At 46.0% G+C, this 18,731-nt stretch overlaps 1 protein-coding gene across 1 annotated transcript in view; it reads right to left on the bottom strand.

Annotated features, from left to right (window-relative positions):
* Positions 1-18,731, bottom strand: part of SCAP (SREBF chaperone) — a 70,892-nt gene that overhangs the window by 21,102 nt on the left and 31,059 nt on the right. Inside the window, exons 2-3 of the mRNA XM_040445189.1 lie at positions 15,781-16,000; positions 1,865-1,994 (exon numbers count right to left, since the gene is read on the bottom strand). Coding sequence (XP_040301123.1) covers positions 1,865-1,994; positions 15,781-15,902 — 252 coding nt within the window. The 5' untranslated portion in view covers positions 15,903-16,000. The remainder of the gene's footprint in view (positions 1-1,864; positions 1,995-15,780; positions 16,001-18,731) is intronic.

Genomic DNA, 18,731 nt, shown 5'->3' on the forward strand with positions numbered 1-18,731 from the left:
TACAACCTGGCACCTTCTCGTCCTGCACTGGATTAGATATTGCAAGAACATAAGGCTCAAGATGCTGGAGCTTTTAAGCAGATCAAGAGTGGAGCCAAAAGAGCCGAGAGGTGAACTCCTTTTGAGGCCCAAACCATAGTGTTCTTGAGTTCTAGGACTCTAAAAATTCCTTTTGATTACTCTGGTTTGAGCTGAGTTTTCTGTTCCTTATAACTAAATCAGTCCTTACTGCTCCTATATTGCTGGCCTGAATTTTTATCATGGATGGTCAGTGGAGGTAAGAGAACTGACCCCTGACTTGCAAAACACTAGGTGACTGCACTGAGGCCTGGGTCCTTCTCAATCCTTCAAGGGGTGGGGGCTCCAAAAAGAGAGAGAACAGCCAATCTTCTGACTGCTGAGCCCTGAAGTTATTTGTACACCTACTTACTATCATCATCCCAGACCAATGAAGGGCATTAAGGAAGTTCAAAGAGCTCACAAACAAGTCACCTCCCCAACAGCCGTACCATTAAATACCTACCATGTATTATCAGGCCAACCGAACTCTTCTAGTCATGAAACATCCACAAACACAGACTCCCCTGTTGTGACCACAAACCATCAGTTCCACAATGTGGTACAACTGCTTCAAGAGATTAATGAAGGTAAAAGGTCTGAACCAAGAAGGTCCCATAGTGAGCCAATGGTCAAGCTGGTACATGAAGTTACAGAACCAGTTTCTGCCAGCACCACACCATGCTCCCTCTGACCTTCATGGACAGAGTCCCATTAAGCCAGATTAATATATGGCTTAACACACACCTATCTTACCAGCTATGTCTCTATTTCAGCAACAGTAGGGGCAAGTTTACAACAAGTTACCTGACTGCTATATTACCTATAAAGGACAGAGAGGAATGTATCATCATTGTCAGAGACAGGGCGGAAAAGGAAGAGCTCTGTTACCCAGGCTTTGGTTTTCCTCCTCAACAATACACTCAGTCCAGCACAAATCCATGGGACCAAAGCACAATGTATGAAGGAAGGACACTTCATCTACTACCTGGCAGGTAAAAGCTTTCAAGATGGGCTAATCGAGCTTGTAAGATTTCCAAATAACGAGTCCAGCGTCACAGCGGGTTAAGTCCTCTACCTGAGACCCTCAGCTAGAGCAACCGTTACGTCCTCGGCTACATCAGTGCTCAACTCAGAGGCAATCAACTGAGAATACTATGGCCCAGGACAAGCAGGGACCTGGGGTCAGGAGTCCTGGAGTTCTGATCCAGTGCTGACCCCATCTATAACTAGGTAACTGAGGCACTTCATCACCCTGGGCCCCCTTTCCTAACTGTAAAAGAGATTTTAAAAACCCAAAACACAAAAACTCAACACTTTTTACCAAACTTCATTGTGACGAGAAAATCAGACGTGACATCTGAAAACATGAGACGTGACATCTGAAAACACATTGATATATGAGACCCTGATCACAGAAAATTCTCTAAGGATGCTCCATGGCTCTCATGACCACTTGGGACAAGGAGGAGATGGCCTGCTTGCCAGAGCACTGCTTGGGCCCGGGCATGGTATGTGAGCAGTCCAGGTAGGACTCCAGACCCATCTGGCCATAGCTACAACCACCACAGATCCCACCTGGCTGTTGAGGACAGTCACATTTTTGTGTCACTTGGCGTTTCCTTTCAAAAAAGGTTATTCATTAACTGTGTAATGAAATATTTGTGGTGCCTTTGTAAAAGCTGTTCAAGTACATGTACCCACCAATCTGAAGCTGGCCACCCTCACTCTCACTCCCAGAACCCCTGCCTTGGCCAATTTCCACCCAACCCTCGGGGCTCTCCCCAGACACACACTGAGCACCTACCCACTCTGGCCGCTCACTGGGCTCCCCTGGTTTGTGGTCAGAGGCCACAGGTGGGGGCGAGTAGTCCTTCACAGGAGTGGTGAACTCCACCGGTCCTGTCCCTGGTAGGGGCAGTTTCAGCAGTGGGCAGCTGGGACGAACAAGAAAGAGAGAAGGGTTAGGACACGGCAGGAGCACAATCTGCGCCGAAACAGTGACACAGGGGCCAGCACAGCCGCACTGCATTCTCCCTGCTGGGACTGTATGTGTGTGCACAATATCGGAGTCATAAAACTTCGGAACTACAAAGACACTCAGAAGACACCCAGATCAGAATATCAGAATTTTTCAAGCTCAGAGCACCTGGATGGCTCAGCCAGTTAAGTGTCCAACTCTTGGTTTCAGCTCAGGTCTTGATCTTATGGTTTGTGAGATCGAGCCACATGTTGGGCTCAGAGCTGACAGGATGGAGCCTGCTTGGGATTCATTCTCTCTCTCCTCTCTCTGCCCCTCCCCACTTGCACACATGTGCCCATTTTCTCTCTCAAACTTAAAAAAAAAAAAAAAGAAAAAAGAACTTTTCCAAAAAAAAACAGGATGCGTGGATGGCTCAGTTAGGCATCCAACTTCGGCTCAGGTCATGATCTTACAGTTCATGGGTTTGAGCACCACGTTGGGCTCTGTGCTGACAGCTTGGAGCCTGCTTCGGATTCTGTGTCTCCCTCTCTCTCTGCCCCTCCCCTGCTCGCAACTGTCTCTCTCTCTCTCAAAAATAAACATTAAAAAAAAAACTTTCAAGCTTATTTTTAGCCACAGAAACCTTACAAGGAAGTCCAATTGATAAAACAGACTGGATGAATATTTTTAGAGACATAATAAAGATGCTATAAAAAAAAAAAAAAAACCTTGTCAAATTAAAAGTAAGACAACAATAAGAAACCGGGGAGGGGGGGGAAATGTATAAAAATCCAGAAGGAGGGGCGCCTGGGTGGCTCAGTCGGTTAGGCGTCCGACTTCACCTCAGGTCATGATCTACCAGTTTGTGAGTTTGAGCCCCGTGTCAGGCTCTGTGCTGACAGCTCAGAGCCTGGAGCCTGCTTCGGATTCTGTGTCTCCTTCTCTCTCTGACCCTCCCCCACTCACACTCTGTCTCTGTCTCTCTCAAGAATAAACAAACATTAAATAAATAAATAAAAATAAAAATAAAAATCCAGAAGGATCCTGATGTACATTGCTGGGCAACTGCTCCAATTTAAAAAGACCACACAAGGGGCGCCTGGGTGGCGCAGTCGGTTAAGCGTCCGACTTCAGCCAGGTCACGATCTCGCGGTCCGTGAGTTCGAGCCCCGCGTCAGGCTCTGAGCTGATGGCTCGGAGCCTGGAGCCTGTTTCCGATTCTGTGTCTCCCTCTCTCTCTGCCCCTCCCCCGTTCATGCTCTGTCTCTCTCTGTCCCAAAAATAAAATAAACGTTGAAAAAAAAATAAATAAATAAAAAAATAAAAAGACCACACAAATTGTATATAACACACTGAGAGTGTATTTTACACTAGATTTTACACTAGACCCACCACTCACACAGGAAAAGCCCTGGCCTTACAACAAAAAGCTGGCAAACCCATGTACGTTTTCATTTTGTGTCATGTCTCACTTTTTAACAAAATCTTTGTTTTTAATTTTAATTTACAACTTTGATACAATACATGTACAAACCTTAACTATCTGGTGCAATGAACTTTTACATAGGCACACACCTGGGTAACCGCTGCCTAGATCAAACTATAGAACATTTCCAGGACCTCAGAAGGCAGCTTTGTGCCCTTGCCCAGTGAAGAGCACCCCAAACTACTATCAGAACTTCCATCACCATAAACTCGTTTTGCCTTTGTAATGACTTATACATAAAATCACCCATGCTACGGGTGTTCTCTTTTGTGACTGGCTGCTTTCACCTAAATTTTATCTGCTAGATTCATCCATACATATCAGATCATTCTTTCCCGTAGGTATGTCCTATTCCGCTGAATTATACACTACCCTGCATTTATCCATTCCACTGTCAAGGAACCTGCGGCTGTTTCCAGTTTCAGTTATGAAGAATAGAGTTATTACGGTCATTTTCATAGATGGCTTTCGGTGGCCATCAGCACTCATTTCTGTTGGGTGTGTTCCCAGAAGAAAGTGTTATTTTATAGTGTATGTGTTTGGCTTTGTAGAGAATACCAATTCTCCAAAGTAGTTGTACAAACCTATGTTCCCACCAGCAGTGTGACAAGAGTTCCAACTGCTCCAAATCCTTGCCACCTCTTGACACTGTCAGGCCGATTAAATGTAACCATGTGGAAGAGGACATAGTGGTATCTCCCTGCAGTTTCAATGTGCAGCAATGTGGAAAATTCTTTTATATGCTTGCTGGCCATTCAGACATAACCTCTTGTGAAGTCCCTCTTCTGTTTAATTGGGTTGGCTGTCTTTTCCTCATTGATTTTTAGTTCTTTATATATTCTAGACAGGAGCACTGAGTCGTCCTCACAGCTACACATTTCCCTCGTAGTACGACTATCACAGCATCCCATTAGATTTGGTATTTCATGGGGCACATGGGTGACTCAGTCGGTTAAGCGTCCGACTTCAACTCAGGTCATGATTTCGCGGTCCGTGAGTTAGAGCCCCGCATTGGGCTCTGGGCTGACGGCTCGGAGCCTGGAGCCTGCTTCGGATTCTGTGTCTCCCTCTCTCTCTGACCCTCCCCCGTTCATGCTCTGTCTCTGTCTCAAAAATAAACGTTAACAATAAAAATTAAAAAAAAAAAAAAAGATTTGGTATTTCGGGTCTTTGTTTTTGTCCTCACCTCAAGGTATTTTCTGAATTTCCCTTCTGACTTCTTGACTCATTGGTTGTTTTAGAATATCCTGTTTAACTTCCACCTACTTGTGAATTTTCCAGTTTTCCTTCTAGTATGTTTAGTTTCATTCCCCTTCGATTGGAAAAGATATTCTATCTGATTTCAGTCTTCTTTAATTCATCAAGACTTGTCTGTGGCCTAACGGATGGTCTATCCTGGAGACTGCTCCACGAGCACTTGAGAACATGTCTTCTGCTGTTGCTGGGTGTTCTCTGCATGTCTGTTAGGTCTGGCTGGTTGACACTGTTGCTCAAGTCCTCCGTTTCCTTATCTTGCTGTCTCTTCTTGTATCTAGTACTGACAGCACAGAACTGAAATATCCAACTATAACTGTGGATTTCTCAATTTCTCATTTCAATTCTGTCCATTTTTGCTTCATTTATTTTGTAGCCTTGTTATTAGGTGTGTGAATGTTTATAACTGTGATGCACTCTTGCTGTACTAAAGCATTTATCAATATGTAATGTCCTTTATTTTGTTACCTTTTAGATGTTGTCTGACAATCATAGAGCCACTCTAGGTGTCTCTCTGTTACTGTTTGGCATGGAATATATTTTTCCATCCTTACTTTCAACTTCTTTGTGTTCTTACATCTCAAGTGTACTATGTATCTGAAGTGTCTTGTTGACAGTATACAGAGTCTTTGTAAATTTAATCTGCCAGTGTCTCTTATTTTTTTAAAATTTTTTATGTTTATTTACTTTTGAGAGAAAGAGAGAGCATGAACGGGGGAGGGGCAGAGAGAGAGGGAGACACAGAATCCGAAGCAGGCTCCAGGCTCTGAGCTGTCAGCACAAAGCCCAATGTGGGGCTCGAACCCACAAACCGTGAGATCATGACCTGAGCCGAAGTTGGACGCTTAACCGACTGAGCCACCGAGGTGCCTCTCTCTTATTTTTTTTTTTTAAAGTTACTAATTTTTTTTTTAACGTTTATTTATTTTTGAGACAGAGACAGACAGAGCATGAAAGGGGGAGGGGCAGAGAGAGAGGGAGACACAGAATCGGAAGCAGGCTCCAGGTTCTGAGCCATCAGCCCAGAGCCCGATGCGGGGCTCGAACTCACGGACCGTGAGATCATGACCTGGGCTGAAGTCAGACGCTTAACCGATTGAGCCACCCAGGCGCCCCTCTTATTTTTTTTAATGTTTATTTTTTGAAAGAGAGCGCATGTACAAGCGTGCCAGTGTTGGAGGGGCAGAGAGAGAGAAGGAGTGGAATCTCAAAGAGGCTCTGCAGCCAGCACTGTCAGCGCAGAACCCAGTGCGAGGCTCGATCACACCAACCGTAAGTTCATGACCTGAGCTGAAATCAAGAGCCAGACACTTAACCAAACCACCCAAGCAACCCCAATGCCTCTCTTAATAGAAGAGTTAAATCCACTCCCATTTTATGTGATTACTAATAAGGAAGGGTTTACTTGTGCCATTTTATGTCTTGTATGACTTTTGTTCCTCAATTCCTCCAATTGCTGCCCTTTTTTGTATTTGGCTAATTTTTTTATGTGCCACTTTGACTCCCTTCTTCTTTCATTTTCTGTATTTTCAAGTTACTGTTTGGTTACCATAGAGATTACAATTATTATTAACAACTTACAACAACCCAGATCGAATAGCATTGTTAAAGAGGGGTTCTGCAGATGTGAGCAGGCAGGAGAAAGATCAGTGACCTTGAAAATAAGACAGCTGAAATTATCCAGCCTGAGACGCTTAGTTTCCATAGTATCTAAACACTTTGCTATATATCTGTTTCTTCCCTTCTATATTGTTATTGCCACAGATTACGATTTATACATTGTATGCCCATCACTACAGATCTAAAATTACTATTCAGTGCCCCTGACTTTTAAATCATAAAAGACAGACGTTACAAACCAAACCAAACCAAAAATATAAAAGTCTGGTTATATTTACTAGTGTTACTTTTATTTATGGTTTCAAATTATTGTCTAGTATCCCTTCACTTCAGCCTGAAGGACTTGCTTTAGTGTTTCCTGTAGTGCAGGCCCGCTCAGCTTTTGTTTATATGGATATCTCTATTTCTCCTTCATTACTGAAGACTAGTTTTGTAGAATATAGGATACTTGATTTTTTTCATTCAAAATTTAAAACGTTTTCTCATTGCCTTCTGGCCTCCATGGTTTCTGAGAAGAAATCAGCTGTCAATCACATGGAAACTCCCTTGTACATGAACACTGGCTCCTCTCTCAATGCTTCCAAAAACCAAGGTTCAGCTGTTTGGAGACAGGCGTCAAAGGCTGTCTCTGGAGATTCAGCTAAGGTTCTGCTTTGGAAAGCCCTGCACAACACAGACTAACCTCTGGGCTCTGAATGTGGAGAGGAGTCTCGGGGCCCAGAGCTAAGAATGATGGAGCTTTAGCTTCACTACAAGATGAAAGCAGGCAGTACACTCTACATCTACATTCACTTTCCATACCACAGCTGCCCAAAACACACTGACTGAACCAAAGGCAGCCTGCTTCTCAAACTGTGAATTAAAAAATATCTGTGAATTCCAGGAGTCTAAACATGGCAGCAGGAAGAAAAAGAAGGGCAGCACACTCCGGAGCATCCAGCTTTCTCAGGATGAAGTCTACAGGCCTTGAAGTTCTTCGAAAGGCTCCCAGCCATTCCCCAACCTTGCCTCGGAGTCACACAACTGCTCTCTTGCTTCTGAGGCTCTGCCCCTGCTGGAACACACTTGCCTATTCTTCTCCTAGATAACTCACCTTGGCGGCCTCACTTGCAGTACCACTTGCTGTAGGAAGTCTTTCCCCAAATCTGGGCTGGGGCCCCTCCTTCTGTGAGCTACCAAAGGACCCTACACTACCCCAACATGGTTCTTACCATTGGCAGCGGACCTGCCTGTCTCTGTCTCTATACTAGCCATGGTTCCTCTCACTGAGCACCTACTATGTGTCCGGCACCAATCCAAGTGCCTTCCATCTATCTGCTCATTTAAGCCTCAGCACAACCCAGTGTGACATGCAGAAGCTATATCCTCACCAGAAGGTGACAAAACCAGGATGTAAGCACAGGCATCAGAGTCTGTGCTCTTAACGTCACACTCTAATACCGTGTATTGCATTTCTGTCTTGTTAAAAAACTGAAACATCCACACATTCCTTTTAACATAGGCAAAAGAAAAACACGCAAGAAAAAGAGTCTACAAAATTGCAAAATGCAAGGGAATAATCATCATCCACAGCTACCAAATTCTAGCCAAAAGGAAAACTTGGAAGAAAACCATCAGGCAATTTTCAAAAGTAAAAACACTCACTTTTCCAAGGTTGGAAAACAGACTAGACATTTAAAGAAAGAAACTGTCTGGAGATTTCTACAACCACCCCCATGTTGCCTCCGCAAAACTCGTTTCTAAGACCAGATTATATCTTGGCTTGGCCTGATCTTACAGGGGCAAAGGAAATGAACCAGGTCTCCAAAACCTCCCCTGCCTTTCCTGTCTCAGCTCCACCCATCCAGCTGCTCAGGCCAAGCACTTTGATCTTGATCCTCTTTTTCTCATATTCCACATCTGATCTTCAGACAATCCTGAAGGCTCCACCTTCAAAATATATCCAGACACCACCACATCTCACCACCTCCAGACCTTCAGCTTAGACTAAGCAACAATCACCTCTGACCTAGAGCAATGAATGCACTAGCCCAGCTAGACTCTCCGCTTCTACCCCTGAAATCACTTATCTCTTAATCAAATATGGAACTAAAATCTCCAATCTCCCCCCCACCCAGCCCACACACCACCTGCTACCACGCCTGCATGGCCTGCTCCCCACATCTGGCCGCCCAACACATCCCCAGAGGCTGCTGCCCTCCCCTTCTCCCTTCTAGTCTTACTTCTGGGCATGCTGGCTCAACTTCCAACTGTTAGCATCTGCATCTCTCTCGCTTGAGACTGTTCTGTTGCTGCTGGAGGCCTCTCTGACTAAGCGGTGGGAACTGATGCTGGCTGGAGGCAGCCCTCAACCAGTGGCTGATGTTGTGTAGATCAGGGGTTGGGAAACTACAGCCCCTGGCCTGTTTCTGTGTGACCTGTGAGCTAGGAATGGTTTTTACACATTTACAGGGTTACTAAAAAAACAAAACTACGTGACAGAGACCGTATGTGGCCTTACCAACTGGCCCTGTAGGGAAAGAGTCTGCTGACCCTGGCACAGTCTGGCTCCCCCACACCCAGGTGACGAGCTCTGAGGTGGACATCCTGCACCATTTCTCAGCATTCCCCAGTGAGATTACACAGCTTCCTGTGGTGGTAAGTTGCTGGATGATGCTCCTTCCCATTTCACTTTTCCACCTTCCTACCACTGCTCACTTCATTTTACACATTAGCTACATGTATGTACTCAAATCCTTGTCTAGGGGGAGCCCAAAACGAAATGGCTCCCCTTGCTCTCCCCAAGGCCAGCCAAATTCCTGCTTGTCCTTCAGGGCAACACAGCCTTTGTATTCCTCCAATCCCAGGCAGGTAGGCACATGTCTTCTGTTCTCCATGGCAGCCTGCAAACACTGATCCTAGAGACTTCTCATCTGCATGATTAATATAAGAAATGTACAGGGAGGGTCCATGCCATTTTAATTTCTGCATCCCCAATATCAGTCACATAAAAGATGTTCAGGAAATGTTCAGGATTATTTATCTACCAGATGTTCCACGCGCGAGGCTGGCTTCATAACCCATATGGCTGCACAGGACTCCGCGCTCAGAAGGTCTCGGCGCTTGGGGTTTAATGCTCTGCAGTAGCTCTATGGAAATTCTCATTTATTTATTTACTTACTTATTTATTTTATTCTCAAGTTAGTTAACATACAGTGTAGTCTTGGCTTCAGGAGTAGAATCCAGTGATTCATCTCTTACATGTAACACCCAGTGCTCATCCCAACAAGTGCCCTCCTTAATGCCCATCACCCATTTTCCCCACCCTCCATGCCCATCAACCCTCACTTTGTTCTCTGTATTTAAGAGTCTCTTATGGTTTGCCTTCCTCTGTTTTTATCTTATTTTTCCTTACCTTCCCCTATGATCCTGTTAAATTTCTCAAATTCCACATATGAGTAAAATCATGTGATATCTTTCTCTTATTTCGCTTAGCATACTACCCTCCAGTTCCATCCACGTTGTTGCAAATGGCAAGATTTCATTCTTTTTCATCTCTGAGTAGTATTCCATTGTATATACATACTTTGGCTATTGTTGATAGTGCTGCTATAAACATTGGGGTGCATGTGCCCTTTCAAATCAGCATTTTTGTATGCTTCAGATAAATTCCTAGTAGTGCAATTGCTGGGTCACAGGATAATTCTATTTTTAATTTTTTGAGAAATCTCCTGTTTTCCAGAGTGGCTGTACCAGTTTGCATTCCCACCAACAGTGCAAGAGGGTTCCCCTGTCTCCACATCCTGGTCAACATCTGTTGTTTCCAGAGTTGTTAATTTTAGCCACTCTGACCAGTATGAGGTGGTATCTCATTGTGGTTTTGATTTTTATTTCCCTGATGATGAGCAATGTTGAACATCTTTTCATGTGTTTGTTTGCCATCTGGATGTCTTCATTGGTATGGAAATTCTTAATAAATTTATCTTTAAACTTGCTTTTGAAGTGAAGTCCATCACAACACAGCATGTGCTGAGGGTACGGACTGTAGGCTCACCCATGGTCCCTCCTCCCTGGGACAGGTTCTTGACCACCAGCTCCTCTGCCCTCTCACATCCCAGGACCTGGCCCTGCCCTTCTTATCCATATATCCCTTTTGTTGCCACCCTGGCAGGGGCCTGAATATAAAAACAAGGGGGCTTGGGGTCAGATGTACACATCCCGTTGTGTCTTGGGGCAGGGTGAGGCGACGGCCATCCCCTGGGCCAGGGTGGGCTTTTGGATGGGGAGGGGGGACCTTTCAACCACTCCCATGCAAGTATATTTAGGACCTTTAATGGTCCTTTCCCCTGCTTCTTGACCAAGCTTCCGTGCACTGTCCTGTTGCCCTGCATCCCACAATTACACGGATGCTACTGGATCTAGTCTCAACTCCTCCTCACTCCCAGTCATCTAGGATGGAGGTTCAGGAGATGCCGAAGACAGATGGAAACATCAGCCTCAGAAATGACACTCAGAGATGTTGCACAAGGCACCTATCTGGAGGCATCAGGGTGGGAGATGTTTTCTCTCTTCGCCTCTCAGGGGAGAATAGTACAGGGCTAGAGGTGGGGTAGCAAAAGACTAGAAGGCGGTATTTCTGAGATCTCCTGCCCTTTCCTGCTTGAGGAAATTTGGGGTGGTAAAGGAGTCTTTGATCTCCCACAGGCACTTCAGAACTTTTCCAGAGCTTGTTTGTGAGGCCAGGAGTTAACTTCTGCTGGGGGGAGGCTTTGGCTCTGGCATGCTGAACAGGTCAGCATCCTGGAGCAGCTGCAGGAGCTGGTCCCTTGGGCTCTCAAGTGCAGGCTTCAGGGCAGAGACGAGGGGTGCTCTGGGACTCATTCTCAGCTACCCAGCTGGCTCTCCAAAGCACAATTGCACATAAGGCTTCAGTTACTTAGATTTCTTTCTTGATCACAAAGAGAATATAAATGTGTCTACACTGACCACATGGGCGTAGAAAGAAGGAACCTTTAATACAGGCCCCTGTATGCACACTTCCCAAGGACTCATGGTGATCTGGGGAAACTTGAGATGTGGGGAGATGGGGGGAGAGGTGGACAGAGACCATGCAACGGAGATGTGCAGCCTCAGCTCAAACGTACTGCATTCTGCCAGAGAAAATGGACGAGGAAAGGGGCCAAGCCTGCTCTGGAATACCCACATAGTTTGCAAGATTACCATCCTTCATGAGGTTTAGAATGGCCTCACTATGATTTAACTTGCTCTCCAAATGAAAATCACCATGTCTAGCCATGAGCAGCAGGCTGTAGGATCAACAAGTGACCCAATGACCCTCACGTTGACCTCTGTTCTGCACACGGGCAGTCCGCTAGCCTGGCGCTCGAGCACTCTCTCTTCACCCAACAGTGCACCCACCACATCCCAGGGCGCAATGGGAGCAACGGCGCCCTCTGCCTTGCTGGGCTGCTGCTGGGCCACACCCTCAGGTCCTGATGGCCTAACCTCTAGGAAATGTGAAGACACCTCTTGCCAGTGTCTACGTGCTGCAAGTTTCATCAGATTTTCCTGGAGGAAAAAGCATTCACTGTTCCCAGGGTGGTCCAGTGCTGAAGAATGGGGTCTACAGCTCAGGAGGCTGCCAGATCTGAACAAGGACATCAAGTGCAGGGGCCCTTTGAGTTCAAGCTGCACAAGGGTCTCATTCCAGGAACAATACAAGATGAACAACTAAACAGAATCTAGGTATCTAATGAAACTACTAAATGCTATTACTCACACTCTGTTTTCTGCAGGCAACCCGAGGCTCTGAACAGAAGCAGGAAGCTGCTCTGCAGAGGAAAGGTTCCCGGGTCAGAAGAGGACACGGAGGCTTGTGCCCTGAGTCCACAACATCTCATCTCCTGCCCCAAAAGACCCACAACCCGTGGATTCTCTGATACAAACTTTATCATTTTTGGAGGCTAACAGACTTCATCTAGCCTTGGAAAATGTTTCCTAAGCCAATCAGATTTTAAGAAAAGTTGTTAAAAACCTCTTTTGAGATAACTCAACAAAGATGTTGGTTTGAGAAAGTAAGTACACAGCACTAAGAATGGGAGAGTACAAGGCTGATTTTTCTCTTCAAAGAAAAACTTTGGACTGCAAAGACATGAGGAAACTGTGGTGCCGTCAGAGGGCGGCACCAGAGGAGGTAGCAGGTTCTTGGAGGGGCTTGCCGGGATACTCCCTTCCCTGCCCATTTGCTGAACGAGCTGACTGATGACCTTAAACGATGAAGACGAAGACACCACTTACTCTTCCCGCAGGGTTCAGCTCAGAGGCTCTCCTCCAAAGAAGCCTTCCTGACATTGTCTCCCTTTGCCCCAAGGCCAGGTCACATCTGCTGGGCACAATATCCAATGTCTTGGACCCACAATTGTGCACTTCTGAGAGGAATGATGTGTGCATCACTGGTCTGGCACAGTGCTTGGCATTTATTATGGCCATCTTTTGTTTTTTTAAGCTATCTTTATTGAGAAAACCCAACTTTGTGCTCTCTCCCCAACTTCTGTTATATAGGGCTCCTGCCTCAAAAAGACTGTTCTCTGTCTAGGCAGATCCTGCCAGGCCCTAATCCTGGCCCACTGCAACTGAGACCATCTCTCTCAGGCTTCTTGTTCAGAGAGCAAACATCTTGCAATGAAAGCTATCAGCACCAAATAGTATTCTTCAAAACGTTCCTATCACCTGGGTGAAGTAGAGAAAGTACAGGGCTTTCCACAGGGACCTGCCAGTCATAATATTTACCACTTACCAGCTCTCCACACTAGTTTAATCACCCTTAAAAAAAAATCTAGGACACAACCACCCCCTCCAAGGATGTCAGGCACCAAATGGAACAGTGTGTGTGTGAAAGGAAAAGCATCAAAGGACCTACAAAGCCGGAGGTCAATGAAGATCAGTCTTCCTTTCCTTCCCATCAGCCTAGTCCTACCCTGAGCCTCACCACCCACCTCTTTCTCTAGACTGATGTTCAGCCAGAAGCACCTGTGAAATATAAGGCAGGCTTGGCTGCATCTGGGCTGTACTGGTTGTTAAATATTGTTTTCATCACATCTGCCTCTTCCCCAACTTCCATCCTATTCTAATTCACCATGAGTCAAGAGGGAGTTCTCCAAACTTGACATGTCAGCTGTCTCCTAAGGTTTTCATACCAGAGGCCCTCATATCATAAATCCAAGGACTGTCTGTTCTGAAACATTTGTGTAATATCAAATTATTCATTCAAAGATAAGGCCCAACTGCACCCAAGCAGCTGTTACACATATCCTACATTCCCTGTCCAGGAAGCTGCCTGGTCTCAGCTGGCTACACCCAATACCCAGAAGATGAACAGCAAAGAGGAAACATACTTTCCGTTTCCCGTAGCCAGAGTTGTGTTTGTGGAAGGGGAATCACAACTACCACCTCCTCAACTCAAACTGCTCACCAAGCAGACAAGTTTAATCCAATGTACTCATCCATCAAGTATTTCTTACCATGTTCCCATGTGCTGAGGCATGTGTAAAGAGGCCATCGAGGAGCTGAGAACTTAGTGGAGGGGAAGCTAAGTTCTACCACCCTCAACAGAAGGCAACATCAGTGATAATAACCATGAGTGTCCCCACACACTGCTGCTCCAAGAATCAGAATAAGAGAGAAAACTCTTTTCACTGAAAGGTGATAGAACTTCAGAGAATTTTTCAAGAAAGACACAGTCTAGTGGTTCTCAGCACATGGTCCCCAGGCCTGGGAACTTGTTAGAGATGTAAATTCTTGGGCTCATCCCAGACCTGATGAATGGAAACTCTAGGGTGGTGCTCAGCAATCTGTGTTTAGCATCCCGTCCAGGTGATTCTGTTGCTAGCTCAGGTTTAAGAGCCATGGACTTATCACACAGGCCAAGACTGGGAAAGTATGATTTTGAAGGAGAGAGACGATTTTTGAAAAGTATGATCTTGAAAGAGATTCTGAAAGAAATAATTAACCTAGAGGAAAAAACAAGAGCTATGTTCTACTAATTTATCTCCTATAGGATGTAGCCATAAGTATCCTATACAACACAATGTAACAAAATTTAAACGTCAGTATAAATACACATCCACAGCGAGGACAGTCAGGGTGACAGAGTGCCACAGTGCTGGCACCAGAATCCCTAGGCCTAGATTTAAATCCCAGCGTCCCTGCTTATTAACTTTGCACACCATGCAAGTCTTCAATCCTCGACCTCACTTTGGTTAAATGGAAATATAACTGGACCGCTTCCCAAGGTTATTATGAAGCACCCAGCAGGAAATTCTCAATGAAAGATGCTCATCTTTCTTAGTCCTAATTAGAAAAGAGCTTGGGATCATTAACAAACTGAACAGTGAGCTCAGTCCTGAGCCATCCTCCTTCCAGCACAGCAATGACTACATCTAACAAATGTCAGATGTACAATGAATATGGAAACCAGAATTCTTTCCAGAGGCAAGGATCATACAGTTGGCTCTTTTCATGGGTGTCAGTGTTTTGGAGCCAAAAAGGCCATCACATATCTTCTTACACCGAGCCTATCCTTTTATAAGCCACAGCCTTCAGCTTCTGTGAGGCCCTGTGATAGAAAGACAGATGTGGATGGAAGGCAGCTACCACAACAGTCCTTGGTGACCACAGCTGGCCCTGAGAATCAGCAAGAGGGGGCGCCTGGGTGGCGCAGTCGGTTAAGTGTCCGACTTCAGCCAGGTCACGATCTCGCGGTCCGTGGGTTCGAGCCCCGCGTCAGGTTCTGGGCTGATGGCTCGGAGCCTGGAGCCTGTTTCTGATTCTGTGTCTCCCTCTCTCTCTGCCCCTCCCCCGTTCATGCTCTGTCTCTCTCTGTCCCAAAAATAAATAAAAACGTGGAAAAAAAATATTAAAAAAAAAAAATCAGCAAGAGATCAGAAAGAGGCTCCTCGTGGCCACAAGAAAATGACTGGAGAGCACAGAACCAAGTCTCTGGGTGAGCCTGAACGAGGGTGTCCAAGAAATTGTTCAAATGGACTTGGTTTTGCAACACACTCAAATGCTCCTGCTCTCAACCAGGTACCAAAATGTACCAAAATGAAACTGTCACTGTTGAGAAGGAAAATTAAAAAATCATGCCTTTCAATCATCTTGTGGTTTCTTAAAAGCATTTAAACATTATTCTGAAATAATTTTGAACAAATCTGGAGAATCCCTACGTCAGGGCCAGACTGGTCTGTTGCAGTCTAGTGGCTAAATACCCCAGGACTAGAGCTCTCCACCCAGCAGCTTCAACCAGCCGCCAGTCAGTGTATAAAAAGTATACACAGTCCAAGGGCTACCGAGCAGTCAGAATTAGGAAACCTACTGTCCCAACACACTGGCCCAACATATCCAAGACAACTCAGAAACATACCAGCAGGCTAAGATGCAGAGCCCCGTGAAGAGGATGATAGGGATGGGGTAGGATGCACAGAGCAGCCCATGGTTGTAGAAGGCCTGAGATATCTTCTCACGCAGCCTTTCAGTCAGGGTCATCCTCAGCTGAAGTCACCTTGCTGCCATCCCGGAAAGTGACCATGGATCAGCCTGGTGCACGCTGGACAGCACGGACAATGGACACCATCTGCAGATACCTGGCAAGGGAGAAAAGTCAACATTAACAGCTAGTACTGGTTCTGCACACTAGGGCTGCTGGGGGAGGCAGCTGTGACGTGGGTGGAGACATGTTTCAGGATGCCCACATGCAAAATCTGGAGACATCAATCCCAACACACACACACACACACACACACACACACACACACACACACACACCCCTGGTCAGCTCTTAGTGACTGTGGGTAGTTTCTAAGTCAGTCTAACTAAAGAGGCCAAAAGACTGCCCCTCTAGTTCTGATAACAAACTCTCAACCCTCTTCCATAGAAGGAATTTCTAAAAGACCACTCCCCAGGGGCTCCTGGGTGGGTGGCTCAGTCAAGTTGAGTGTCTGACTCTTGATTTTGGCTAAGGTCATGATCCCAGGGTTGTGGGATCAAGCCCCCGAGTTAAGCGTAGAGCCCATTTGGGATTCTCTCTCCCTCTACCCCTCCCCTGTTCACATGCGCACACACGCATGTGTGCCCCCTCTCTCTTGAAAAAAAAAAAAAAAGACCACTCCCCAGACAGGGCATTGTTCTCACAGGTGGCACAAGAAAGCACAGGTGAGTAACAGATATCACCTTCAGCTGCCCTCTGACAGAGGGGTGTTCTGGACACCCTCCCCACCTTTCTCTAGGCACAGGCAGATCGACAGAAATCCTTGGGGGAAAACTTCACACAGAGGTGACCCCTCAGAAAACATATTCTTGCACAGTGTTCCACTGGTAAAGAATGTTCAGTGGAGGGGCACCTTGGTGGCTCAGTCAGTTAAGCGTCCCACTCTTGGTTTTGCCTCAGGTCATGATCTCATGGTTTGTTTGAGCCCCGCATCAGGCTCTGCGCTGAATGTGCAGAGCCTGCTTGGGATTCTCTTTCTCCTTTCTCCCTCTCTCTCTACCCCTCCCCACTTGTGCACTCGCTCTCTCAAAAAAAAAAAAAAAAAAAGAATGTTCAGTGGAGTCAGCCTTTAACATAAAAACACCAAAAAACCCAGGCTCCTGATAGAAAACAAATTCACTGTGGCTGCATCATTAGGTGGAAGCTGCTGCTCTTGGTGAGGCAGTTGTTCCTGGGACACAATCCTGTTGCTGCCTGCCCAGCAGCTGTCTTCTTTCTGGCACAAGGGAACCACCTCCCTCCACAGGATTGGGCCTGGACAGACTGTCAGTCAAGGTGCCACTCCCTGACCCACACCAGGCCGGCTGGGCCTTTGTCCCTGGACTTTGACTTCTGAACAGACAGCAGCAGGAACTGGATGTGGTGGTGCTTATTCAACCCCAAGAGGTTCCTGCTCCTAAGATGACGGCTCCTCTGACACCAGCACTTTCTGAAGATGAGGCTCCACAGCTTTTTCTTTCCAGTCTGTGAGCCATCCCATATCCTTCCAATAAATCCTTTCTGCTTGTACGAGTCAAAATTAAGTTCTGTTGCTTCCAACCAGAAAACCTTAAACCAGTAAATTCAGAATAGAAAACTCCAGCAGAAGCGAGGGATCCAGAATTCCCTTCCTTACTGAGCTCTCCAATGTTACCCTAGAATAAACCTACTTCTCCTGTTCCCCGTTGCTGTTTTCTTTGGTCTGTGCTACAGGGAACCTGCTGGGACTTGTGTCTTGGCTTGATCAGGCTCACTGATGGAAACCTAGGCCAAAGAGGTGACTCTTCAGCAGTGTCAAGACCAGAAACGAGAAGCAAAAGGAGTCACACGACAGCCAATTCACAAGAAGACAAATGGCTGCCAATCTTTCCACCTTCCTGGAAACACAAGCCTTCGGTGCATATGCAATTTTCCAGTCCAGCAACCCTCTAAGGAAATACAAAGAATCCTCTGTGGGTCAATTCAATAGGAAATGGATAGAGGAGCCAGCAGGTAGCAGCTGCTGGCCCAAGTAGCAGAGGTGTTCACAATAGCTCAACAATTCACAAGGCTCACCTGGAGCGTGACAGGTCAAAGAAGTCTCTAGCAGTGCACCCACAGCAGGCGACCCACAATAGTGCTCACCACCCAGCATAAACAAGGATTCTGGGAAGCATTTGTTACTGCTCCTGCGCCACCACCGGCCTTCCATCCTGCCCCTGGGGTGGGGGTGGGGAAACAAACCTTGATGAGACGCACACCTGTGGAGAGACACTATCAAGAGGATCTCTGAACACCGAAGGCCATGAACTAGCTTTTCCAACCTCTGTCCTCTGACAAATCTCTCGTCACTTCCCTGAAGTGTCGCAAAACCAAGCCCTCCAGGAAATTCTGATTTTGTAATTCCAATCTCCTTCTTGGCCTCCTCTGCACACACATCGGCAATACAGGAGGGGTCAGGTCACACCCCTGCAGTCCAGCTCTTACAAGCGGAACTATAGACAAGAGAAAAAACTATCCAATTCACTTCCGGTTTGCAGCAAATGCAACTCTTTCTGATATGATCTTAGTTAATTTCACCTCCCACTGACCTTTAGTAGTTATAATAATAGTTAATTTTCACAGCACCTGGAAAACAAAGCAAAAAAAAAAAAAATTCTAGTTCATGACACAGCCAACCTACCAAGAGGAGACATTATTCATCTCTACTCCACTGTACACATTTTAATGCAAAGCTACTCCAAAGCAAAATTTACCCAACCTGATCCAAAAACCTGTTTTTCTTACATTGCCCCATACTCATAGGTTTCTTCAGAGCAAAACCTACGGCTCTCCTTGAATTTAAAGAGAGACACAACATGCACAAAGGA

This window comes from Herpailurus yagouaroundi, unplaced genomic scaffold, assembly GCF_014898765.1.
Source record: "Herpailurus yagouaroundi ecotype Mexico unplaced genomic scaffold, PumYag 193, whole genome shotgun sequence".
In the NCBI taxonomy this organism is placed as follows: domain Eukaryota; kingdom Metazoa; phylum Chordata; class Mammalia; order Carnivora; family Felidae; genus Herpailurus; species Herpailurus yagouaroundi.